This window comes from Amyelois transitella, chromosome 2 (assembly GCF_032362555.1).
Source record: "Amyelois transitella isolate CPQ chromosome 2, ilAmyTran1.1, whole genome shotgun sequence".
In the NCBI taxonomy this organism is placed as follows: Eukaryota; Metazoa; Arthropoda; class Insecta; order Lepidoptera; family Pyralidae; genus Amyelois; species Amyelois transitella.
Genome location: NC_083505.1, coordinates 12,887,351 through 12,913,858, shown reverse-complemented (window position 1 = coordinate 12,913,858; position 26,508 = coordinate 12,887,351). Strand labels below are relative to the sequence as shown.

The following is a 26,508-nucleotide window of genomic DNA, read 5'->3' as shown; positions in this document are numbered from 1 at the left end:
ACTTGGTCTGAAAGTGATCTTTCAGTCTTTTCGAGGCTCTTGACTCTGTCTACCCCATAAAGGATAAAGACGCAATTATATCACTGTATAATGTATGATCGATCATCTATGTTCCATGATGTGTGTTCCGGGTTGCGTCCCTACTAGGGACGCAACTGGGACTCCCTAGGTAATGCTTCTCCACAGCCCGGAGTTGACTACCTCACTTTGATGATTCCCGTAGATATTGTAAAAGGCGCCTAAGAAATTGCAAATTAATTTAAAGTGTGTGCTAGCTGCTTGTTTTTTTTTTCATTTAGATAAGATAGTTCTAATTGACAGCCTCACTAATAAGAAGGTAATTATGATTTCATTTCATTTGATCTTTTTTTTAACGAAATAGCCTAGGTATTAAATATTGAACAGAATCTTACCCTTAGATAAACCGTTTTATAAACGTTTAAACAAAAAGCACAGGAATCTAGATAGGTTATTATGTTAAATGAAAGTAATATTTTTACATAAAAGTTTATTTCCTTTCTTAGTGCTATCACAAAGACTAGCTTAGAACTAATTTGTAACTTAATAAACAAATATATTATTGTACAAACATAAATAAGTAATTACTTAAAATACATCTTAATTACAATCTGTCACCAGGACCAAGGTGACGAGTAAGAGTAGGTATGTATCTTAGGTAGAGCTAAGAATACGTTTCGACAATATCATAAATTTTACAACATGTTTAACCGACATAAAACAATAATGGTAAGCTAACGTCATTTACGCGCTTTATGTATTTTCGAACGAATGCTCGGGCGCACCAATATTTATTTCTAAAAGTACCTACAGAAATATTAACCTGCCACAAAAAACTTGACAAATCATGTTATTTACATTGAAATAAGTAATTTATTATTTTGTTCCTAAAGTTGTTCAAAAATCCCTAGGATTAAAAAAAATACGAAAATATCCAGTTACCGCATTGTTACCGACAATTTTTTTTTGAGATGGCAATGTTCTCATTTTAAATTTGGTTCCTAATGAGTGTTATTCTAGTTTAGAAATCAAAGTCGTAAGGACGTTGTGGGCGCCGCTGGCCTAGAGGTATGTTGACCTCTTCTGCGGAATGGAACACCTGAGGCTGCGGCCGGGGAGACGGCCTCGCTTGTTGAGGCTGCGGGGCAGGCTGCCGGCGCGGGGGCTCATCCTGGAATGGTAAGAAAAATATTAATTTATGCTATGGAAAGGTTTGACAAGGGTAATCAGTCTGCTAAAATGCCTATTTTAAAAATTTTATGTAAGTACTAAGCACTTATAGATTAAATGCTTTTGTCTTTTATTATCTCGAAGGTATAATCTAAAGAAATCCGGTACTACATGGGCACGGGGCAGAAGATAAAATCTTATATACAACTTAAGCACTTGTTATAAGTTGTTAGAAAAAAGGTCGATGTTTCTAGAGATGATATTTCACATGGGAAATCAAAACTGAGGCTGCCGAGAGCTTACTTCGGACTAAAGAAGAGGGCTATACCTAACTAGAACCACGCAAAGACAAGAGAAAAAAATACTTGAAATAATACAATAATCCTCACCTCATCCTCTTCTTGGTCATATCTGTCGTCATTATAGACCTCAGCTGGGTAATACCTATCGGAATACTTCAGGGACACGTTGGGTTTCCTCTGGACTTCCTCCTCGTTGATGGGCCGGTACAAGTACTCGTTGACGAAGTGGTACTTGGCTGACTTCTGGCAGATGTTGTCGTGGGTCGGCGGCATGCAGATCAGGTGGACCTGGAACGGTAAGAAAGGTTTGCGGTAAAACACGGTAAAATATATCAATAAAAACTAAAATTGAAGGTATGCTGTTTGGCAGGAGAACATTGCATCATCGAGGAAGCAGCCAGGAGGGTTTCTGGTCCTGGCGTTTCTCTTAGTTGCTTACTGAAGGCTGTCTCAAAACATGATCCAATGGGATAAGTCAGAAAATTTCACGGAAATACATCCTATTGATCTTCACGACTCTGTTGACAGCAGAAGCTTAATCCATCTTAAATCATGGTTTTCATCTGGTACAAAGTGAAGCTATGGCGAAGAATGCTTAACCTAGTTCAGCTTAGGTCAGAGTCCTATTTACCTGGTAGAAGGCTATGGCCAAGATTATTGATGCTATTCCATTATTTATGGATTCACAATTTATCTCTTGTTTCGCGTCTGTTCCCCTACGCAGTCAAAATTTAGGACTATAAGATGCGGCAAGAAATATGGTACTATAAAAAATATATTAACCTGGTGAAAAGTGAAGCCGTCAGGGCAGATCCAAGAGTGCTTGACGCTGTCCTGGCAATAGTGGAACACCTCACAGTTCAGCTCCTGGTCCGCGTAATAGCCAGTCTGTTTGCCGACGCAGTCAAATTTGGACTGCTGCAGGAGTTGAGACAGACGGTCGGGCTCTTCTTTCTCTTCTTCCTCCAACTCTTCCTCTACTTCTTGGAGCTGCTGCTGCTGTTGGAGCTTTGACGGCAGATGGCGCTGCTCTTGCGGCTGTGGAAGAAGAAAATGATTGTTTAGTAGGTTACCTATTTTGGAAAGTACTTAATAAAGGTAAGTTTAGTTTGACATGTGGAGAGATTTGGTAAGTAACTATGTTCTTGTTAATTATTTACTTATGTGTACATAAATACTTATTTAAAGGAGTGAGAACCTTCAAAAAGAAGAGCCTCCATAATCTTCTTGCATAAAAATTTTATTATGAACTTATATTACTTCTTAAATGTATTGTATAATAAAAATTAGTTTATATGGAGTCTGACACTTGTACACCTGTAACCAGGAAGCAAAGCACTGGTTTTAATAAAATGTAACACCAATGTAGGTAACCTATTTTCATAAAAAAAAAGAAATAACTTCCAATTTCGAACGGGGTTAGTATGGGTTCCATTTTGAGACCATCAAAGCGCCAACGTTATCATGGCATTTGAGAACCTAAGTCATTTTCTCAATTGAATTAGAAAAGATTTGTCTATTAAATGATGTATACAATTTATTACCACTCATAGTCCAAAAAATATGTTTTAACTGACCGGATTTTAGACTTCTACAAGCATAATTACATATGTATATCATAAATAGATCCCATTAAAGATAAGGTATTATGCAAGTACAAAAAGCTAGATACGGCAAAAAGTGTGAAAGTTAATGCCTTCATCGAAGCTCATTTGAGAGAGAGCTCAAAATCAACACTTTCTCTCATTTCGAGAGCATTTTAGATAGGATTGCACTAGTAGCGTACACCGACCACTGATTTGCTATTTGTTTTAGATTTCTAGATTGCTTAGCAGAGATCTAAGCTGATAAGTAATTGAAAATACTTATAAAGGTGTACATTTGATTGTTCTGCAAAATTCATTCTCGAAATTTTCTTCTTTACACTCATGCACGTACATATTATCCTTATGGCACTAAGAATAATATAGGGAGTAGTCAGGGTTTCAGCTCGAAAAAAGAACTTCAAAAGAGAGGAAAAAGGTTCGGCCGGGATGCCCCTAAACTACCTTTTTTATTTATTTATTTACCACTCCAAACAGATTACAAACAATAAAAACAAAAAAAAAACGTGTACACAAATAGAAGTGATCCAGTTTATAATCCTAAAACAGGCGTGCCTTAATGCAAAAATATTCATAACTAGCAGTGCCCACGACTTCGTCCGTGTGGAATAGGTATTTTGGGCATCATTGAAGCCCTCAAGGATGAATTATTTCCCCAGGTTTTTTTTAAATTTTCCATTATTTCTTCGCTACTAATAGTTGCAGCGTGATGTTATATAACCTAAAGCCTTCCTCGATAAATGGTCTATTCAACACAATAAGAATTTCGAACCAGTAATTCCTGAGATTAGCGCGTTCAAACAAACAAACTCTTCGGCTTTATAATATTAGTATAGATAGGTACCTTTCTCTGTGGCGGACCTCTACTCGGCTGTCTTTGCTCCTCCAAGTAGACCTGCTGGGGCGTAGGCCGGGCCTGCACCAAGTAGGTCTCCTGCTGTTCCTGCTGCCGCTGCTGGTAGCCCGCCAGCTCGGCCAGGGAAGGCGTTGGTCGGAAGCCGCTGGGTAACGCGTTGGGGAACGCGGCCGTTGGAGTGTATGCGCGCGGCCTAAGGTTTCGAGTTTCCTGGGAAATAAAATATTACATACATATAATGACGTCTATATCCCTTGCGGGGTAGACAGAGCCAACAGTCTTGAAAAGACTGAATGGCCACGTTCAGCTTAGTGATAAAATTGAGATTCAAATAGTGACAGGTTGCTAGCCCATCGCCTAAAAAAAGAATCTCAAGTTTGTAAGCCTATCCTATAGAAATGAAGTGGTCCTATTCTTTTTTGTATTGGTACCGAGAACCACACGGCAAAATATTACACTTATTAATTATTAATTTATTTAATTTATTCATTGTCATCCTAATAAAAATCTGACTTATTTCAGCCAGGATCGTGTCGTGGTTAGGTAAAGGCTTAACCTGGATTCCTCTCTAGAAAGATGAGGATGTGGACGCAAACAGGACTAACGCCAGGTACCTAATGAGGATGATTAGTTATAGAAAAGTCCAGAAATCAACTTCGATTATAGATCAAAGCCTTAGCTGCGCCTTACGTTTTTTCTAATAAAGCACCTTAAGTTTCGTCTATACTTTTTCACACAACAATGAAAGCATACCGGTAGCTGGTAGAGAACCATAAAGTTGAACGTTTCCTCGTAATTTCATAGGTAATGTGTGTGATCCGCATTACATAATTTATGTGATTGCTTGTAAGTAATTAACGCAAAAACGTAACGTTTGATTGAAACGCGCAAAAAAAGCGTAAGTAATGTGTGAAAAAGTCGGGAGACGCGCGGTCGTGCGTCGCGACGACGCGATGATAGGTATGGCTGTATGTAATTATGTTCTTTGCCGTATTATATCATTGTACCGTTATTATGAAATACCTATTATTAGTGTATATTTTTTGAAAGAATTTCCCATTTCATCTTGAATTTGGAACGATAAAATTCGTTTGTAAGCAATAAGTAATGTACCTACCTAATTAACAATGCGATATAATAACCCTAAAAAGGCCACCACCAGATTCAATGCACTGATTGCCCTGCATCAAACTGAGGATAGAATGGAATGCTGGCAGATGGTCAAACCCTCGCAGTTCACATGAACGAGAAGTGACAAGTAGGAAAAATTAATCCAAACAAAAAAGATTTTCTTAATACTTAACTTTGGGTAATTTGGTGGCTCAATATGTCTCTTATAGGGTTTTTTTTTTTATTAAATTTAGACCTCCATCGAAACCATTTTGGGGACCGAAAATATAGAAAGGTAAAATAATACACACGAGTAAGCCTTAACAAAGTTTTGTAAATAGACCTACTGGAGTCTGATATGTTTATGAAATGTCCGTAAATACATTTAGTTACGAATTTTTTTTTACTTTTCTTGGCAAATCTACGCACTCTCGCTTTATAAATGCGTAATATTTCCGCAATAAGCACGCAAATACTCAATGGAGCATGGCGATGTTAGATTTACTCAAATGCAGAAAAAGAATAAACAAAATCGGGTACCTATTGCTTTCCACTTTCACTGCCGACGACCTTGCCTCGTTCATTGACTTGAAACTCGACCAAAATTGCACCTCACCTAGTGCTTTTGATCTCACGACATCTGTCAATTGATAATTGCCGAAAAAATCGATATTTTTCACAGTTACCAACTGATATTGAAACGGAAAGTCGGTTTTTCTTTAGATTTTCGTCTAACGACAGTACTAAGTGCTATTGTTTTTTTTTATATATACCTAATATACCTAAAATGCCACAACTAGTCAGGTGTCAATATTTCTCTTTATACTCGTTATCTCGTTTTATTTTCTGTATATTAGTAGGTAACATACAAATAAAATCTTAGAATAAAACATATGAATAGTACTTACTAACCTGTTTATTATAAAGATATCAGACTCCAGTAGGTCCATTTACGAACTTTTTAAAGGCTTATGTATTATTTTATCTTTCCATCTCTTCGGTCCCGATATGGTTTCGATGGAGAGGCTTAACGTAAATATAAAAAAGCCCTATAAGATACAGATTAAGCTATCAAATTGCCACTACCCAAAGTAAGTTCAAGACTCGTTTCGTTCGTGAAAATGGCACTTAATATGGCATACATAATACCTACGTAATTTTGCAGATTCAACGTTTGTCAGGACATAATCTGTCTTGACTTGAGATATCTGTATCCGTTCACGGAATGGTTCATTAGGCAAGGTCAAGACCGCGTGGTGTCAAAACGAATAATTAAGATTGATCGCAGATCTAGTTCGATTGATCGTATTAATCGATATCAAGCATCGACTCTCACGATTCGTTGTCACGAACACACGGACAAACGTATTGTGTCCGATTGAAGTAAGTTTTATTTCTTTACATATAGAGTAGGTGATAGTTGGTGTTGTTTAGTGTCCTTGACTCTTGATTTCATCATCATCATTCATCTTCCACCGGGTGTTAGTCCCTGTTGCGTCCAAACCTCTCTATTAGATGAGGCTATTTGTGACTATTTTTGACCACTTTTAATCATCAATTTTATCTTTTAGCCTTCGTCCCGTCCAGATCACATTCTCCCTTGGCAGATGCCTCAAATAGGTATGACCGCAATTACACAGAAGTCCCTTCACGGTCATATAATTAAGCAGGTAAATCTATAAAAGATAGGCAGTGCAGGTTTCCTCACTTCTGAAAATAAAATTCTACATTTGAAATTTTTTTTTTGTAGAATAATTCTCACATTTTCAATTTAAACTGAACCTTCTTATTTTAGTAACAAATCCGCCTTTTAATTGATAGACTGCAGAATACTATCACAAGTTATCAAGCTGTAGATCTGAAAGTGCCCGCAGTTCCTGCTGCCGTTTAATAACGAGCAGTGAGCGGTGATAGGAATAGCGTTAATTAATTTTTGTTGGACGTCGACTACACACATTTTATAGATTCTAGTTTACACACGAAACATGATGTGTATAGGTATTTATTTGTAAGCCAAAGTTTGCCGCATATAAATTTAAAAGTCTTTCTTGACGTATCAGTAACGGACTTGAAAATGGGAAATTCTCAAATCGTTTAAATATTTTTATTATATAAAACGAAAGAACTTTCTCATTGTACACATGTAACATTTTAGTAATTTAATTGGACAACCCTTATCACTAAGGGGTATAAAAAATAGATGTTGGCCGATTCTCAGACCTACTCAATATTACACACAAAATTTCATGAGAATCGCTCAAGCCGTTTCGGAAGAGTACGGGAACGACCATTGTCACACGAGAATTTTAAATACATATAAGATTAATGAGAGAGAGAGCACTATCTACCTCTTGATCGAGCGTTAGAGAGTCATCGCCGTCGACTCCTGCGTCGGGTACGTCGTCCTCCTGCTCGGCCTCCGCCGCCAACGCCGCTCCCACCAACAGCAGCCCTATGAGAAACTGCCACCTGGAACAAATCAACATGTAGAATCAGATAATGCCAAAAAATCACACACATTTCATGCGTCTCTTTGTAAAATGGACTTTGGAGTCTGTTCTTTGGGCTCAGTTCAGGTCAGATGCATTATATTTTGAGTCGCTGTTTTGTAATGTCTCCTCCCGTGTATCCTAGTTGCTTCCTCTCGGGTAACGCCTATATGACCATTTTCACGATAAGTTAGGTTCTTCACACTTATGTCGAGTCATGCACGATAATGTAAGTATTTGATTCGTCTCTTTGTAAAATGGACTTTGGAGTCTGTTCTTGGGGTCGGTTCAGGTCAGAGCAAGGTGAGATGCATTCAATTTCGAGTCGCTGTTGTGAAATGACTCTTCTCCCGTGAATCCTAATTGTTTCCTCTCGGGTAACGCCTATATGACCACGTTCTCGATAAGTTAAGTTAGGTTCTTTTAGGATTGGAATCTAATCTTTAATGGACATGGTAACACGTGCCTGACTGCGTGCATGTTAACTATGTTTTCTTCAACATCAGCTATCAAGGTAATGTACGTACAATGCTATTTACCGCTATGTGCTGGTCTAAACTATGAGAGACTAGAGGCCGCCCGCGACTTCGTCTGTATGGAAACCCTATCAATCCCGCGGGAACTCCGGGATAAAAAGTAGCCTATATGTTATTCTGGGTGTTCAGCTACCTACATACCAAATTTCATCGTAATCGGTTCAGTAATTTTTGCGTGAAAGAATAACAAACATCCATATTGACATACTCAATAACTTTCGCATTTTTAATGTCAGTATGTAAATATGTCAGTTCTGGCTGAGACACTGATAACACACCCTACAAAACTAGTCTTACCGAGGCAAGAGTATCAATAAACTTGTCGTAAATTGTGAAATGATCATGCGAAACCAACTCACGCGCACGTGTAATTAAGTCATTGTCTTTACTGTTGGGAATGCAATCTTTGTAAGATAAACAAAAATTGAAGATAACTTTACGTTAATTATGAAATAAGCGATGATCTTATATTATTACTATTGCTTAGTCAATTAACGGAAGGTCAACGCGTATCTTTCATGTTGAAATGTTTGTACATTTGTTTCGGTGTGAGTCAGAAACTGTTTTCAATTGTTAACATCAGGCCAATAGGCGTATAGCCCACCCGGCTGGTAACCTGTGTAGGTTAGTAGGTAGTGGTAGGTAACCTCCCATTATAGAATCCTACAGTTAAAATTCGTTCTAAATGATAATAAATACTGTTGCAAGGGCTGATAACTGTCTGTTTAAATTTAAAAAAATCAAAGGTTTTTAATTCACTACCTACTTAGGTACCTGACAATGAGAAATTGTAATAAAAAATAAATATCATGAACAACTATATTAAATAATACGCCGTGTGGTTCCTAGCACTTTAATAGAACAGGTCCACTACATCTTTACTCGTGGATGTCATAAAAGGCGACTAAGTCCAATCTCCAAAAATACAAAATGGAGATTTGCAGAGATAAACTTGGTATTTATTCTTCTTGTAGGAGACAGCTACAAAGCTGAACGTGGCTTTTCAGTCTTCAAGACTTTTAGCTGTGCCTACCCCGCGTGATTATATGTAGGTATGTGTGTATCATGAATAAAGTTCTCTGAAAATCTCGATTTTGGAAATAGCTTAGCCTAAAAAATGCATACGTTCAGCATTCACCAGTTTTGTGCATAACATGTAAAAAGTGCACCTCAAACCTTTTTCTTTCGCCAAAAACCGGACTGTCAAGTGTATGTAAGAGTTACGTGAGCTGTTGACACATCATTCATGATTTATAATTTGCATGCCGTGTGGTTCCCGGCACCAATAAAAAAAAAGAATAGGACCACTCCATCTCGTTCCCATGGATGTCGTAAAAGGCGACTAAGGATAGAATAGAATAGAATAGAATAGAATAGAATAGAATAGAATAGAATAGAATAGAATATTTATTTGCTTTTGACTAGGGTTTACAAAAGGTATAAAACAAAACATATTTCCTCCTGGTCAGCCATGAATTATAGCATGCAAATATTATAAAATTATACACAAGTCACTTAAGTCAATTAATTAATTCTTAATAAAATGATGAAAATAGAATGTCAATTTGTTACAATAAATTAAAATTAAAAAAATAAATAAATTACTTCATATTTGTCAATATGAAGTAATTTATTTATTTTATATACTTGAGATTCTTCTTTTAGGCGATGGGCTAGCAACCCGTCACTATTTGAATCTCAATTCTATCATTAAGCCAAACAGCTGAAAGTGGCCTATCAGTCTTTTCAAGACTGTTGGCTCTGTCTACCCCGTAAAGGATATAGACGTGACTATATGTATGTATAATTTTCAGTAAAAATTATGGCTGTCTGCGCACCGGAGAGACATTATCATTTAAAGTAAATGAAAAAAAAATGTTGTTCAAATTGCAACAATTTTTTTTTTCAACAACATTTATTTAAGTTGTTCCTACTAATATTATAAATGCGAAAGTTTGTGAGTATGTCAGTATGGATGTTTGTTACTCTTTCATGAACTACTGAACCGATTACGATGAAATTTGGTATGTAGGTAGCTAAAGATCCAGAATAATATAATATATTTTTTATTCCGGAGTTCCCGCAGGATTGATAGGGTTTCCATGCGGACGAAGTCGCGGGCGGCCTCTAGTAATAAATAATTGAATTGAATTGAACAGCTGCAAAAATAAACGAGTTATGAAACTATCTGTAAAATGCTGTTTCTATAAACTCATAAACCGCGCTTATGTGAGTCGAGTGCATAAGATGCAATTGCAACGCGCCTTCAAGTTGAAATTTCAACCTTATTTCTGCTGTAATAAGTGCGTTAATTACTTGCGCAATCCAGTGTGGTCAAGAGTTGCAGTTGCAGTTAAATTTTGGACTTTATTGCATTGGAATAATGACGTTTTTGAGTTGTACTGCGGCGTGGTCAGCTGGAGTCATGTAACAGGGCGAGGTCTGTGGTATTTATAAAGAAGAAATGAGACTTGCTTATTAAAAACTCGGCAATGTTATGTAGGAAACCTGTTGCTTAGGTACGTCGTAATTAAATGTATGTGATGTAAAAAATATTGACTGAATTGTTTTTTTTTTGCACATGGCATGCATTTTTCGTGCATTGGAAATGGAGCGGCCATTTTTGTATTACATTACGATAGTGCCGTGTGGTAACCTGCACTTTAGAAATTAACCACTGCAAAGTATCTTTCCCATGGATGTCCTAAAAGGCGACTAAGGGATAGGCTTATAAACTTGGGATTCTTATTTTTGGCGATATGCTAGTAGCCTGTCACTATTTGAATCTCAATTCTATCTTAAAGCCAAATAGCTAAGCGTGGCCTAGCCAGTCTTTTCAAGACTGTTGGCTCTGTCTACCCCGCAGGGGATATGGACGTGGTTATTTGTATATATGTATGTCCGAAAAGGCGTTTTACGACATCCATGAGAAAGAGATGGAGTGAAACATACATACATATAAACATAAAATCACGCCTTTTTCCAGGAGAAGTAGGCAGAGACTACATCTTTCCACTTGCCACGATCTCTGCAATGGAGTGGTCCTATTCTTTATTCTATGCCGGGAACGATACGGCATTATTATCTTAGTACCTACATACCTAGGTATACATTTATTTTGAATGCAATAGTATTTGCAATACACATAAATAAAATTAGGCTTGGCATCCCTGTGTAAATACTTCTTTCGGTTCATCTATATTTATCACCAAGCCCGTTGGCTTAAGATATATGTTAACTAGATCATAAGTCATAAACCTATAAGAACAAACCCGTAACCCCTTCAAGCTCTTGATCGATTTCTATAATTTGTGTGGTCGAGAAGTGTTTATATTAATTTTTTCCTTCCAATATTATAAATGTGAAAGTTTGAGATGTGTGAATATGTGATTAAATGTTGATAACTATTTCAAGCAAAAACTACTTACTGAATTATCATAAAACTTTACAGTGGTATAGCTTAGTCATTGGAATAACATAATATCTAAAATACATACATATATACATTCAGTCAGAAAAGTATCGGGAATGGATTATTTATTTATGGTTCCAAATTCAAATTTTTGTTTTTTTTTGTTGTTGTTAGATTGGCACAACTGTTTTCCATTTTGGCGCGGAGTTTGAGTTGCATCTGTTTACATTGAATACAGTGCTATTTTTAGTTATATCATATCTAGTGTGTATTGCTAATTTCATAATGGATAAAACATCGAACAAAGAGTTTGTCTTAAATTTTGCATTGCCAATGGAATATCGTGTTCGGAGTCACTGAAAATGTTACAGAAGGCTTACGGTGAATCGACTTTATCAAAAACTCGTGCTTATGAGTGGTACTAAGCGTTCAAAAGCGGTCGAGATGTGATGGAAGATTTGCCTCGCTCTGGTAGGCCATCAACGTCTGCAACTGAAGTTAACATCGCAAAAGTGAAGGAAATAGTGACTGAAAATCCTCATTCAACTTTGAGAGAGATAGCCACCGAACTTTCTGTATCTCACGAGTCGATCCGTACCATTTTAACTAATAATTTGGGTATGAAACATGTTGCCGCTCGGCTAGTCCCAAAAGACCTGAATTTTTTTCAAAAACTCAATCGCATGAGAGTCGCTGAGGACATGCTAGAACGAGTCAATTCCGACCCAACATTCATGAAACGCATTGTTACTGGTGACGAGACGTGGGTTTACGAGTTTGACATGCAAACTAGTCAACAAGCTTCGGAGTGGCGCCTTCCAACTGAACCGAAACCGAAAAAACCACGCCAAAGTCGTTCAAAAGTCAAAGTCATGTTGACTGTTTTCTTTGACTATCGCGGTGTTGTGCACTCGGAATTCTTGCCGGAAGGTCAAACGGTAAATAAGGAATATTATTTGAGTGTTATGCGGCGTTTAAGAGAGCAAATCCGACGAAAAAGGCCAGATTTGTGGAAAGAAAATTCTTGGATTTTGCACCATGATAATGCACCTTCGCACAAGGCCATCATTGTAAACGAATTTTTAACCAAACACTCAACAAATACCATCGAGCAACCACCATATTCACCAGATATGGCTCCAGCCGACTTTTTTCTTTTTCCTAAACTCAAATTACCACTTCGTGGCACCCGTTTTCAATCGGTAGAAGACATAAAAGAGAATTCGCGGCGAGAACTGACCTCAATTCCGGAAACAGCGTTTAAAAAATGTTTTGATGATTGGATTATTCGTTGGCGTAAGTGTATCGTTTCTAAAGGAGCATATTTTGAAGGTGATAAAATAAATTTGGATGAATAACAAACAGTTTGTGTATTATTGATCTTTTCCTGCTACTTTCTTGACAGAGTAGTATTATGTTGAAGACGCGTTTATGTCTTTTATATGGAAGATTATGTAGCATACAGTTTTTAATGTATGCTTCAAATTTATAAAGAATTTTCAGAAAAAAGGAGACTATGTTGATCTCGGAAAATTGGCAACATTTATACAAAATTCAATCAAATTTGGTCCGATGCTTTAATCATTGAATACTTAAAATAAAATTTAAAAAATCAAAGTACTTAATTCGAATGAAATTAAAAATCTGCACTATTGCAATTGCATTACAAGATATTAATTTCTCAAATTAATTAAGTAAGACAACGAAATCAATACCAATCATTGGTAAGTAACTATACCTACCTAGATTTTTTTCCAAACCAATTTCAAAACTGACAATAGCTTACTGTCAAAAGCTTTCTCCATCGCAACCATCCAGTCGTGAAATGAAAACTTGCGTATATTCTGAAGGCTTTGTGGGCCGTGACGGCTAATTGTCCGATATCAAAATAATCTTTGATGTAAAAATTTGCTGAATTTTTGACACAATGTTTCAAATAAGTAAATGGTGGTAATAAAAGCCGCCAAATATATACTAATATTATAAAGCTGAAGAGTTTGTTTGTTTTTTTGAACGCGCTAATTTCAGGAACTACTGGTTCGAATTGAAAAATTATTTTTGTGTTGAATAGACCATTTATTGAGGAAGGCTTTAGGCTATATTATATTACGCTGCAACTATTAGGAGTAAAGAAATAATGGAAAATGTGAAAAAAACAGGTATAATTATTCACCCTTGAGGGCTTCAATGATGCCCAAAATAATTCCACGCGGACGGAGTCGCGGGCACAGCTAGTATTTACATAAAAGGTCTCATAACATTTGTCACCATCTCGTTACATAAATAATTATAACCTGATAGGCATCGTTCAACTGAGAATCAATTAGTGACAGGTTGCTATCCCATCGCCTAAAAGAAGTGTCCCAAGTTTATAGGCCTATTCCCTAGTCGCATTTAACGACATCCATGGGACCGAGATAGAGAGGTCCTATTCTTTCTTTTTTTATTATTCATACTTTGTGCAGCTGATTTTCGTGAGTAAAATGTCGCAAAATATATCGATACCTTATCGTGTTTTTAACAGTCGTGAATTCCTTCTCTCTAGTTTCATTGTCAAATAACGCAATGGTTATCTTTCAACAATCTAATTGAGTTTTTCGAAATAACCTAATGTTTTCAATCGTTATTTTAAAGAATTAACCATTCAGCTTTCTCGTGAAATAGATTTGTATTAATTTTATATTTTAATTTCGATATGGTTTCAAACTAAGACAGTTTTAACGACTGGCTTTGATATTAAATTCTAATCAGTTAGAACTGTGAAATTGCATTACGTAATGAATAGCAAATATTCAAAATTTTTCGAAAGTGTATGAATATTTGCCGTGTGGTTACCGGAACCAATAGAAAAAGGACTAGGACCACTCCATCTCTTTTCCATGGAAAAACATATAAAAGGCGACTGAGGAATATGCTTATGAACTTGGGATTCTTCTTTTAGGCAATGGACTAGCAACCTGTCAGTCTTTTCAAGATAGTTGGTCGGGATTATATGTATATGTATGTATGTATATAAGTGTAGCGGGAGCGATGATTCGGCTCGACCGCCACCTAAGGGAAGATCTTCCGCCAGGCTAGGTGTTATGCCTAGGGAACCGCGGCTCCGACGATGTTGTGTCGGAGGTTGTATATATAGCTCCAATTCGTGAAATCTTTGCTTGCGCGATTAAGGTTTTTCGCTGTTTATGACTGATTGCGTCGCGTGTTTAATTTTTTTATTTTTGTGACTTGTGACGTATAGATTTCGCCACATAAGTAATAGTGCTACTGTATTTGTTATTCATTTGTCTGGAATCTAGTCAATGCTAATGTGGTACTCTGCGTGGGAGCTGCAATTACAACACAGACTATGTATGTTGTGTTTTTCTGGAGTTTTGTTCATAACACAATCAAAAGTATATATAATTACATAATTTATTATCTATGAACAAGTACCGCGTGACGGCGTAAATAAATCTGTATGCAGTGGGCAGTGGTGCAGTTAGAAGTGACTTAGAAAATATTAGCTAAGTACTTAAAGCTATAAAAAATTCTTCCTTTTAGTCTTGGTCTAGAGAGACGGTCTCTATGTAGTAATAAACTTGTAAAATTGACCAAAAGTAGTTCTAAAATAGGTGTACGAAAAACTAATTAAGTAGGTAAGTACATACATAATGTATTTGTTCCTAAACAACCCAATTAAGCCTGCGACCGGGAACACGCTCAAATGATAACGATGAATGTTTGTTTAAATCTTTAATTAATTCTAAGACTCCTTCACAACATCGCGTATTCACTAGCCAGCCATGTGAACCGTTAACCACATCATCCAAATATGTAACTTATGCTATTACGTAACGGCTTCCCCGCCGACCGGACCGACACAGTGGCAAGTGTTTGCGAATCTCAAGTCTCATCTCGGATTTCACTCCGATCGCGTAACAGCTCCCGGTTATGGAAAGAACCAATTCCACCATCGATAACAGTGATTTCCAGTTTTGTAATCGATGAGTATAAATCGGCGGGCTGGAATCGATAGCCGTGGGAATTGTGCCGGAAAGTCGAATAATAATTATTTGACCTCAAAATTTGTCATCAATTATGACAAATTTTGAGGTCAAATAATTATTATTTTTGTGACATAATAACAATTTGATTTGCCTGACAGTTGTTTCATAAAACAATCAGATCAATTTTTGTAAAGTGTGTCGAATATTTAAATTAGTTTTCATCACACTGATCCTATTGAATCATAGACATTGTGAACTCTTATTTATTTTCGTTTCTGTTATTTATAGATACTACCTATGAGTAATAAGTCGGATCATTGTGCTATCTAGGTAGATAGCTATGTAGTCTAACAAATTATTTATTATATATTTATTTATACTGTATTGTACAAAATACAGTTTGTATTGTGTGAGTAATTGAGTCAAAATAACGAACGTTCTCAATCACAAAACTATTAATACGCTCTTGAGCAAAAGTAAAATGAAACCTACGTAACTTAAACACTGGCCTATATTGTCAACTCGATATTACAAAAATATTTCATCAGCTATACTACTTAAACTGAAAAAAAAAAAAACTGACAGGAGCACCGGCCGCTTTGCCGCTGACACACATTAAAAAAAAAAAAGAAAAAATGCCAGCAACATTATGCCAACTTTTGTAACAGTTGTTTAAATGACGACATAAGTTCATTAAACTATCGATATCATTTATCTTTCACACTACATCTGTCTTACAAGACGTATGGGCCAAGCTTAAGTACAAGAAAGGGTACTTGCATAAACTGTATGTAGGTAAATGAGCCACGGAACACGTGCAGCCTACACTAAGTACACATGCCTTGTTTAATGTGGGTGCGCCCGGTACTTGTCTCTCAGGTGATAAATATATATCTATAGGATGTAAAAAAAGAGATAATAAGCTGAAAGAAGTTCTCTTAAGATAGATGATGAATTCTCGACTGTTTTTATGTTGATTTTAGGTCTAACCTAAATATACATAAACAAAGAACTCTGAATCTCGTCAAATATGTAATTGCTCGTTATAGTAATTAATTGATATATTCCGTCTTTATCCCTTACGGAATAGACAGAGCCAACAGTTTAGAAAAGACTAATATTATTTGTAAAATATCTTTATTGTATAAAAAACTTATTAATTAAGAACTTACATACATATTTATTCACTACCAAGATATATTTGCGTGATGATCACTTTGTGTTTTCGTGATAAACTATGTAACGAATTATGTTTAATTTTATCTTTTCTTGTATCCAGTACAGCGGACGACAGGTTACCGTATTGGCATCAGCTTAGTCATTTACCGAACATTAAAATTTTCTGCCGTACATGGTGGAGTTTATTCACAGTTGAGCAATGTCTGCTCCTGTGAAATACCGGACCAATTACACGATATAGACCGAGTAAACACCATACCTACCTTCTACATATATCCATCCAGCGTATCGATACTATTTATTAATAAAAGATTGGTTGTTATATCTGTCTGTCTCGTTAGATATAATTTTGTATGAATACAGTTGTGGTTCTATGCCACACAGTCATGACGACGAACCATGCAAATCCTTTGTGAAGTGTAAAATGTCATAACGCCGGGGGTGCCTGACTGGATCACCACGTTTTCACGCCCCGCAGTCTCACCTCTCGACATCCTTAGCCATCCACACCGATGTTGCCCCTTGTTGCTAATCATGGTGACTGATTATAGGCAGTTAAGTTAGTTAAAGAGAGCCACCATTTATTGAGTGGCGAGTCACCATCTGCCAGATAAAAGGCACGTATTCATGATTATGGCAGGTGCCCGAACTTCTCCAGCAGTATTTTCTAAATCCATCCAAACGTCAACTCCCATCATTCTTTTCTTTATTTTGTAATAGCTCCATCTTCTGCCGAGACCTGTTCATGGACATATCATCTATTGATATCCCCGGAAGCGGGTTTTGGCAGGAGCACAAAATGAAAAATGAAAAAATGAAAATGAAAAATGATTTATTTGCTGCAAATACAACGAAGTACATAGATACATTTTATAAAACTGTACACATATGTATATTGCAGAGAGCACTTACAAACTAAAGAGACATAGTGACTTCCTCACTAGGCAAGCCTGTCGATACAGGAAGCCTAATTAACAGAAAAGATTATAACTAAGATTAAATTTTCATTCGTAGACATTGGTCTCGAATTATTACAAAAAAGAAAAAATATCAAATCACAAAATATATCTTACATTATATGTTATATAGAATCAAGTATATTTAAAAAAGAATGGGTTCGAAAACTATGACTGAAATTAGCTTTCTATGTTTAAAATATCCTCGATCTCGTCGTAGGACAATGTGCCCAACCAAATGCGTATAATTTTACGAGCATTTGTTGCAGTTTTCTAACTAAAATAACATTAACTTCTCTAAAGGGCCTCTACGTGTTGAATTTATATCCCCACGCAAGCCACTCAAAAACTCCGAGGCGTTATAGATCCGTGAAATCCAAGAGGAGAAATATAATAATAAAAAATAATAAAGCAATGAAAAAGCTACAGACAATTGAAGAAAGTAGCTAAGTGAAATAATTTTATTTAGGGAATAAATTCGGCATCTAATGATGGATACAAGGTATCACTTATTGACGTCACATCAAACTACTACCGCTTCCAAAGCGCATGTGTAGAATATTGCATGTCGGAAAGCACATGAGAATGACAACGACACTTGCCACACCAGCAAACCGAGTAAATTAGTGATTTATAATGTGTTAAGATGCGTTGATAAACTGTTAAGCTATTAACATTGTTAGAATTCACACCGTGAGCGCACAATTAAACTTTGGATGTCTTTAACTGAGCTAGCACATTAATCTCACTATACAAAGGTGTCACCGACCCCTGCCCCAGAGACACAAAACTTAATTATCTTGTTTCTTAATACTCGAAACAATTCAACGCTTATAATCCCTTGATTTGATTGCATAATCTTAAATCAAGACTTCGGCTACTGTTTCGAGTTAATTTTATCAAGGACGTGCTTAAACCGATTGATATGAATAATTTGATTGTATTGTGCCGTGTGGTTCCCAGCATCAAAAGAAAAAGTATGGACATCTCCACATCATTCCCATGGATGTCGTTATAATACTGATAGGCCGCGTTCAGCGATTTGGCTTAATGATAGAATTGAGATTCAAATAGTGACAGGTTCCTAGCCTTAAAAAATAATCCCAAGTTCATAAGCATATCCCTTTATCGCCTTTTACGACATCCGTGGGAAAGAGATGGAGTGGTTCTATTCTTTTTTGTATTGGTGCCGGGAACCACACGGTACCTACATACTTAAATAAAAGTCATGATAAAGCTAAAATGAATTTGGACGTGCATCTTGATCAAATTATCTAAGGACGTCCTGGTAAAGGGTCAGGTCAAAAGTACCCGAAACCGCCGAGCTTGCATGAAGAGAGTTATGAATGTGTATGAAGCGAAGGAAGTATGCAGAGATCGTGGCAAGTGGAATGAGGTAGTCTCTGCCTACCCCTCCGGGAAAGAGGCGTGATTTTATGTATGTATGTATGCATCTTGATTCTTTGACACATGTTTGTGTTCTACAAAACCTGTAACTTCCATTAGCCAGAGTATCTTTTAATGTCACAATGTCCGTCAAGAAAATCTGTGTCCCTCAAACTAGTTCAAGGCCTCCAAAGCTGTCACAAAATAATGTCAGATTTATGTCAAGATTACCCAATGACACGGCTAGTTTGACCGGTCTGGAGGGTGACACGTCTAGCGGCACCATCAGATGCGCACGCGACGTTTCGCAACGTTAATTCAATTGTCGGCGTGATTTGCACTTGCCCGTGAATGGATCTTAGAAGATATATTGTGAAATAACGCATGATGCGCTACAAATTCATGAGAGGTCGACAATGAGGATGACATGTCAAATTGGGTAACGGTAGCTCTAATTTGATCATAATAACGCTGAGGTCTTGTAAACAATGGTGAAGGACAAGGACTGTTTGGATATCCATGAAATTTTGAAATAATTACCATTCATTATGGAGTTCTTTTGACACCAAACATTTTCAATGGAAAATTCAGGCACACATTATATTATGACATGTTATGTGATCAAGTACAGTAGTTACCTATGTGTCATTCATACATATCATCACGTTTATATCCCTTGCGGGTAGACAGAACAAACAGTCTTGAAAAGACTGAAAGACCACGTTCAGCTGTTTGGTTTAATGATAGAATTGAGATTCAAATAGTGACAGGTTGCTAGCCCATCGCCTAAAAGAAGAAGAAGTTTATAAGCCAATCCCTTAGTCACCTTTTGCGAATTCCGTGGGAAAGAGATGGAGTCGTCCTATTTCTGTTGGTGCCGGGAACCACACGGCACATTGTCATTCAATAGAATTAAAAACAATAACAAATATAGTAGGTAACGCGAAAGAAAGATTTTGATTTTCAAGGGATTTCAGACTCGTAATGATAGGTAGGTACATAATAAATCAACATTTAAAAACTATATTTTCACCGATTAATAACCAAACAACAAATACGAATCCATCCGGGAACAGTAACTCACGTGTCGCCATCACGACCAACTTTATTAATAGGCCTCAATTAATTTACATTTAACGAACTTATAATTACATAAATCGGCAGATTTGCACGGTAGATTATCCAACACGCAACTCACGCGCCGGGAAATCGTTTATTTTTGTTTTTTTTTTAATTGCGTATCGCCTCCGATGTTTTATTAGAAATTCGTCATACGGAAGCAATAACTAGTCGTTGCGAACAAAGACATAGAAATCGATTGGTAATTAAAATGCATCGGCTGAAGGACGAGCTTAAAGCAATGGCTGATGCAATAACTTGATGGAAATGAAGTTAAGATAAAACATGTTATTAGCATTGCGAAGAATTGCTTCATGATCTTTTGGTGCTAATGCTACGAATGTAATATTAGGCTTTATGTACAAATTTACATAAATAGGTATGTATGTATGTATGTATGTTGTGCCGTGTGGTTCCGGGCACCAATACAAAAAAGAATAGGACCACTCCATCTCTTTCCCATGGATGTCGTAAAAGGCGACTAAGGGATAGGCTTACAAACTTGGGATTCTTTTTTAGGCGATCGGCTAGCAACCTGTCACTATTTGAATCTCAATTCTATCATTAAGCCAAATAGCTGAACGTGGCCATTCAGTCTTTTCAAGACTGTTGGCTCTGTCTGACCCGCAAGGGATATAGACGTGACCATATGTATAGGTATGTATGTACAATTTACTTTTTTATACTGAGGAAAAACAAAGGAGGGAAATATTGTATGAGATCAGGATTGGCGCGAAAAATGAGTGATAATGCTTATTAAGATTAATTTGTGACAAAATAGTTACATCAAAAAATCAAAGAAATTAATAAATATCATAAAATGTATTTTTTATTTAAAATTTTTATCAACCTATTTTCGCTCGCGTCACCACGCCTAATGATTTATTTTCTTCTTTTTAATGGATCACACAGACAGAACATAAAAACCACTGAATGCATGAACATAACATTAATCAGAGATATTTTAGTTTTTTTTTTAAGAAAAAAATGTTACCAACTTTACAAAATAAGAATTAAAAACTTACTAAACGCGGAAGATAGGTACTCGCGGTACCAACATTGCTTCATTTCTTTGTGAAGAATAAAATATTCTGATGTATTCGTACCTCTGACGAAGACAATATTGCTACTGTAACAGTAGTCGTTTAAAATAATGTTAAGGTTTGTATTCCACTTAACTTAGAATAAGTAACAGATTTTCGAAATATATAGCAAAAAATAATGCAGAGTTCGTGGAAAATGAAAATAATGTATACAATTTAAATATAAAACAATAAATAAAAACAAATTATGCAATATTAATCTCCACAGCGAAATTAAAGTTTTCATAAAGGCTAGTGAATTTAAAATCGAGTTTGTTTTTTATTATTTTTACATATTTAACTTAAAAAACACCTTTGCCAATCGAGATAGATCCACACATATTAAAGTACAATAGGCCAATGATGTAAGGAAATAAGTTTTATGGCGCGGGAGAACAACATTTAATAACATCTTAAATTTTTATCAATATTCGAGCGAAAGAGACGCGCGACACTAGGTGTCCGAAAACATAAGTAATTAATTTATTAATTATTACTTAGTCCGAGAACATAAGTAATTAATAAATTAATTATTATAAGTCCGGTAACATTGTTAAAAGTAGTAGGTAGTCTCTGCCTACCCCTCCGGGAAAGAGGCGTGATTTTATGTATGTATGTATGTAACATTGTTTCCGACTTAAGCTTTCGTGGACAGCAGACCTAAGTTGCAATGAATGAAGAAAGCGTCATTTTACATACACTATTACGCAAGACGAACTTTGCATTGAGCCTACACGTTACGTTGTATGTCTGTCTGTCCGTAGTTTGCATAGTAATGTTCTTCTCATTTTCTCAATGAGCTTGCAATTATGCACATGTGTTTAATTTTGTGATTGCGTTGCGGAATTGATCGACATTCTTATGATAATACTAGCTGTATTACACGGCCTCGCCTTAAGTACAAATTCAAAACGTAATAGTTCTAATTACAACTATAATTTTTAGAGATTGCACGGAAAAATTTCACCACCACTCCTGAGGGGTTAGTGCGACTTTTACTCGATAATACGCGTCGAGCAAGTAAACGCGAATTTGTATGTGATTCGATCAGCGCCACCTGGTGGTAACGCGATGGCACTAATGCAATTCCATACAAATTCGTTATTACTTGCTCGACGCGTTTGATCGAGTAGAACTCGCACTAACCCCTCTGTACTCTCCACTCCAGTAAGGTGAGGAGATGAGGATGTTCGTGTCGAGTTACTGGAATTAACGCTTTTAGTTATCAATCTCACGTCATGAGGAAGAAAAATGAAAAGTAATTGATAACTGGTGCAAGTAGGTAAAACTTACTCAATTGCTAAAGAGAGACATGTTTACTGGATTTGCATAAATAAATATTGATCGAATACCTACGCATGCATTGCGCATGTGATGCGAATTATAATCTATACTAATATTATAAAGCTGAACAGTTTGTTCGTTTGTTAAATTTGAACGCGCTAATCTCAGGAACTTCTGGTCCGAATTCTTTTTGCGTCGAATAGACCATTTATCGAGGAAGGCTTTAGGCTATAACATCACGCTGCAACTATAAGGAGCAAAGAAATAATGGAAAATGTGAAAAAAAAACGGGGAAAATTATTCATACTTGAGGGCTTCAATGATGCCCATAATAACTATTCCACGCAGTCGAAATCTCGGGCACAGCTAGTCATTAAATACTTAGCAAAATTTTATGGCCTGTTTTTATTTTTAACAAATTGATCGACGAAAAAATAGCGTGAACGGCGTGAAGACACAGGAATTGCGTGTGAAAGTGGCAATGATAATGACACATTACCACAGATTATAAACATTACGTGAGCGACGTCCGCGACATTACCGGACTATATAGTGTCGCACGCAGGAATTAATTATTTTTCAGAACAATATTTACTTGTCGCATGCGCACGTGACAGAGCTAAAAACTATTACATCCGTACTGAAGTACGTACATAGAGTGATTATTTTGAAAATAATACTCTAGCTCTAGCTAGCACAGCTTTTTTATATGTATTTTATTGAGACCTTTAGAAGAAACTAGCTTTTGTGCAGGGCTTCCTTCCCATGGACATTTTGAAAAATTGAGTTTAGATAGACTACCTACGTATCTTGGTAGCAGGGATATATTTGACTAAAGAGTAGTTGGGCATATTTTTGTTTAAGAGAGCATCAAGTTTAATTATTCAATGATTGACTGGAAGAGATCCCCAAGTGGAATAAGTCCGCCTCTGTATAATTTGTCTTACAAATTTACTGTATTTTTGTGTTCTTTAGTTTGTACAATAAAGATATTACAAACAAACAAGTTTGTATTATTTGAAAAGCAAATTTTGGATGCTTAGTTTTTAAAATTATCGGCTTATTTAATAGCCAACTGGTATAGATATCCAGAAACCACATCAAATGACACAAAATATATTTTTTTACAGTTTGGGATGTGAAATTAAATATCACTTCAATGCGTACGCTTATAACTTGAACCAGAAGACGCGCGTTCCATTTAACGTTTTTACGCGATGCCTATTAAATAATTTTCCCATAGACTATGGGTGCGATTACGCGCTACACTGCTCTGCTAGAAACTGCATTGTAAACTGCCATAGGTGCCATAAATAGTGAAAGTGTAATAATTTCTAGCTTCATTGGTAGTTTATGATGAATGACAAACAATTCCTGGTTTGTGTTGATCTTGCGTGATCTAGCAGAATGCCTGTTGTAGGAAATAATCATAAATTTAATACCAGATTATGTACTTAGCAGCTTCCTGGTTGCATTACAAATTTTCTGATTATCTACAATTTATTTATTTGTTGCGATAATCGCTTTCTGAATACATACTATACCAAGTAATTTTGATTGTTGTTTCAATAATTTTAATTTGTGTTGATTTTACGATATTTTATTTTACTTAGTTTTTGAGGTATATTTTTTGTAAATAATTAAAATGCAATTTGAAAAAAAAAAACAACAGTGCTCGACGCCGCTATCATATCGTGCTGCTACAAGTACCTACATACTTTATCAACTTCCAGATTTATATAGTTAAGTACATTTAGTATTTACAAAAATTAAAAATAAACGGTTAAAATTTCCACGGAATAAAATATTTACCTCATATCCATTTTCGCACTTAAACGTTCCGTTACAACACTACACGTTTAAAAATGGCGCGCGCGGTTAACGTTCGTTTGGCGGGAACTAGACGACTGGTGGCAGCGCGCTTTCTCCTCCGTTTATAACCTGCGGGGCTGTCGGGGGAGAAATGAAACTGTTTGGCAATGATCGGCCAAATTCTGTAAAATATCATATCAGATGACTAATTGATTCATTTCGGACATTCGCCAACTGACCCGTCGCGTAATTTCATTTAAGAAAATCACACAATTTTCTTGACAATTTTTTTAATATTATCAGTTGCATAAATAATATTTTTCAAACCGATATTGTTTAAGTAAATTGTTTAAGATGTAAAATCCTCGACGTGTTTACAATGTAATTAAATACATAATTATGATATGAAATAGAAAGATTAAATTATATTAAGTATTATTAATAAAACTAACGTAAGTATGTACCTACTACGATATAGGTAGATCGTGAGAATAATATTCGATACATAAAGAAAGCTTCCACAAATATTTGATCGTATAATATTACCATTATTTATTCGCTTTGATACACGAGGGCTCAACTTTGGTAATACATGTCTTGCTTCTCCCTTTTCGTTTCCAATAAAGAGATTTGATAAAAAGAATGCCTGATCCAAGTCCATACCACAGGATTGGGATATAAATATATTTAAACCAGACCAGAAGAAACCTGGCCAAGAGCTGTTTCGGGTCACCGCACTGCAACAGTCCAAGAACGATATTCTGCATAAGTATTTCGACCGAAGATTTCGACACGTGTATGAGGTCACAAAGGTTATATCATGATACAGGACTACCTTTAAGGCCCTACTGTATAGTGGGTGTAGAGTGGAATAATGATACAGACATATTTTAAGTAAGTATGCATAATAAACTTGTCCTCAAGAATTAGAATAAAAAAGGGGACCTAACCGCTGGAACGGGAATTTCGGGCAGCACGTGCGTCATATTACAAACAGAATAGTTACTTAAGTACCTATTAAGAATATCGAAAAAGGTTTAATGCAAAAGAAAACAACAACGAAAGGAACAGTTATACTACGAATGCTTTTGTGAATAGGTACTTTCATACGAAATCAACAATCTTTCACTGAAAACAATTAAAACGTTAATGGGCTTCTTTGCGTTTTGTGAAGCACACAGATGACGGCTCTCTCATCGCCTCCATCTTATAAAGGCAAGTGCAACAGGGACAGAAGTACAGACGCAAAAACTTTGCCAATTTCGACTTTCTAGAATCAGTTGCAGGCGTGCTCGAATCGTCATTGTCATCGAGTTCATGGCTACAGGTGGCGTTAATTATGTCGTCTTCTTTTTTTATTGGTTTAAGTACATCTTCCGGATTAGGCCGGATCTCCACCAGAGGATCTTTAGCAGCATCCTTATTCTGGTCTCGCTCCCAAGACGATAAAGGCAGAAGGTACTCTTCTATCTCTATGCTGTGCTTAGACGGATGTCTAGACTGCAGAATAAGCGTGGCCAGATTCACCATTGAAGAGCTATCTGGCTGATGGAAACCATCTCCTGGTATTGTATTGATGACGTTCTCTTTCAAATCGCTGGTAAGACAGAGCTTCATTCTAAGAACTGTGATATCGGAATCACTTGGCCAGGATATAACGTCTGGTAAAGGGCTTTTATGGCGTTTTTTTGTTCTTAGTTTCTTGAAAGACTTTTTGGTTATATGTTCAATTTTGTTTTCTGCCAATCCAGACTCCAGGCTCTTGACGAGGTTGGTGGAGACCGTGCTACCTGACTCCGAAGGCAGGTTGAACGCCACTTGTCGACTGTTGAAGCTACCTTTGGCTTTCTCCATGTCTATGATATCCTCAATTTTCCTGATGCATTCATTATGTTCCTGAGAGCATGAATCCATTATTTTTAAATAATATTATTTAGCATTCGCGAATTTGGATTTTTTTATTTTATTTGTTATATCTGATAAAATAAAACTGAAACGAGATGGTTATTTTGACACTGACTGTCTATTTTATTGACTTAGCAATTCAATGATAAGGTATTATCATCCATTGACATAGAAAGTAAATTATACATCGTAATCATCTATGGTAATCATAGTCACGTCTTATTTGCTTACGGGGTAGACAGCGCCAACAGTCTCAAAAAGATTAAATGGCCACACTCAGGGTTTTTGGGTAAAAGATA

General features: G+C 36.3%; 2 protein-coding genes across 2 annotated transcripts; both read right to left on the bottom strand.

The window, feature by feature from the left end:
* Positions 1–593: 593 nt before the first annotated feature.
* LOC106132204 (putative uncharacterized protein DDB_G0291608) lies at positions 594–24,392 on the bottom strand. The gene is made up of 6 exons (XM_013331561.2): positions 24,305–24,392; positions 7,409–7,529; positions 3,939–4,160; positions 2,274–2,528; positions 1,578–1,778; positions 594–1,189 (listed from the first exon to the last, which is right to left on the bottom strand). The coding sequence occupies exons 1-6, from the start codon at positions 24,313–24,315 to the stop codon at positions 1,040–1,042; spliced, it is 960 nt and encodes a 319-aa protein (XP_013187015.1). The 5' UTR covers positions 24,316–24,392; the 3' UTR covers positions 594–1,039.
* A 641-nt stretch (positions 24,393–25,033) lies between these two features.
* LOC106132182 (uncharacterized) lies at positions 25,034–26,318 on the bottom strand. Its single transcript, XM_013331538.2, has one exon. It carries the CDS (start codon positions 26,216–26,218, stop codon positions 25,451–25,453), a length of 768 nt encoding a protein of 255 aa, XP_013186992.1. The 5' UTR covers positions 26,219–26,318; the 3' UTR covers positions 25,034–25,450.
* Positions 26,319–26,508: the final 190 nt, after the last annotated feature.

Bases quoted from the DNA above. Each gene is read 5' to 3' on its own strand.
- LOC106132204 (XM_013331561.2), bottom strand. The intron at 4,161-7,408 runs GTAGATAGTGCT...TTTATTTCCCAG, and splicing joins CTCTAACGCTCGATCAAGAG to GAAACTCGAAACCTTAGGCC. The intron at 1,190-1,577 runs GTGAGGATTATT...TTACCATTCCAG, and splicing joins ATGACCAAGAAGAGGATGAG to GATGAGCCCCCGCGCCGGCA.
- LOC106132182 (XM_013331538.2), bottom strand. From the start codon at position 26,218: ATGGATTCATGCTCTCAGGAACATAATGAATGCATCAGGAAAATTGAG.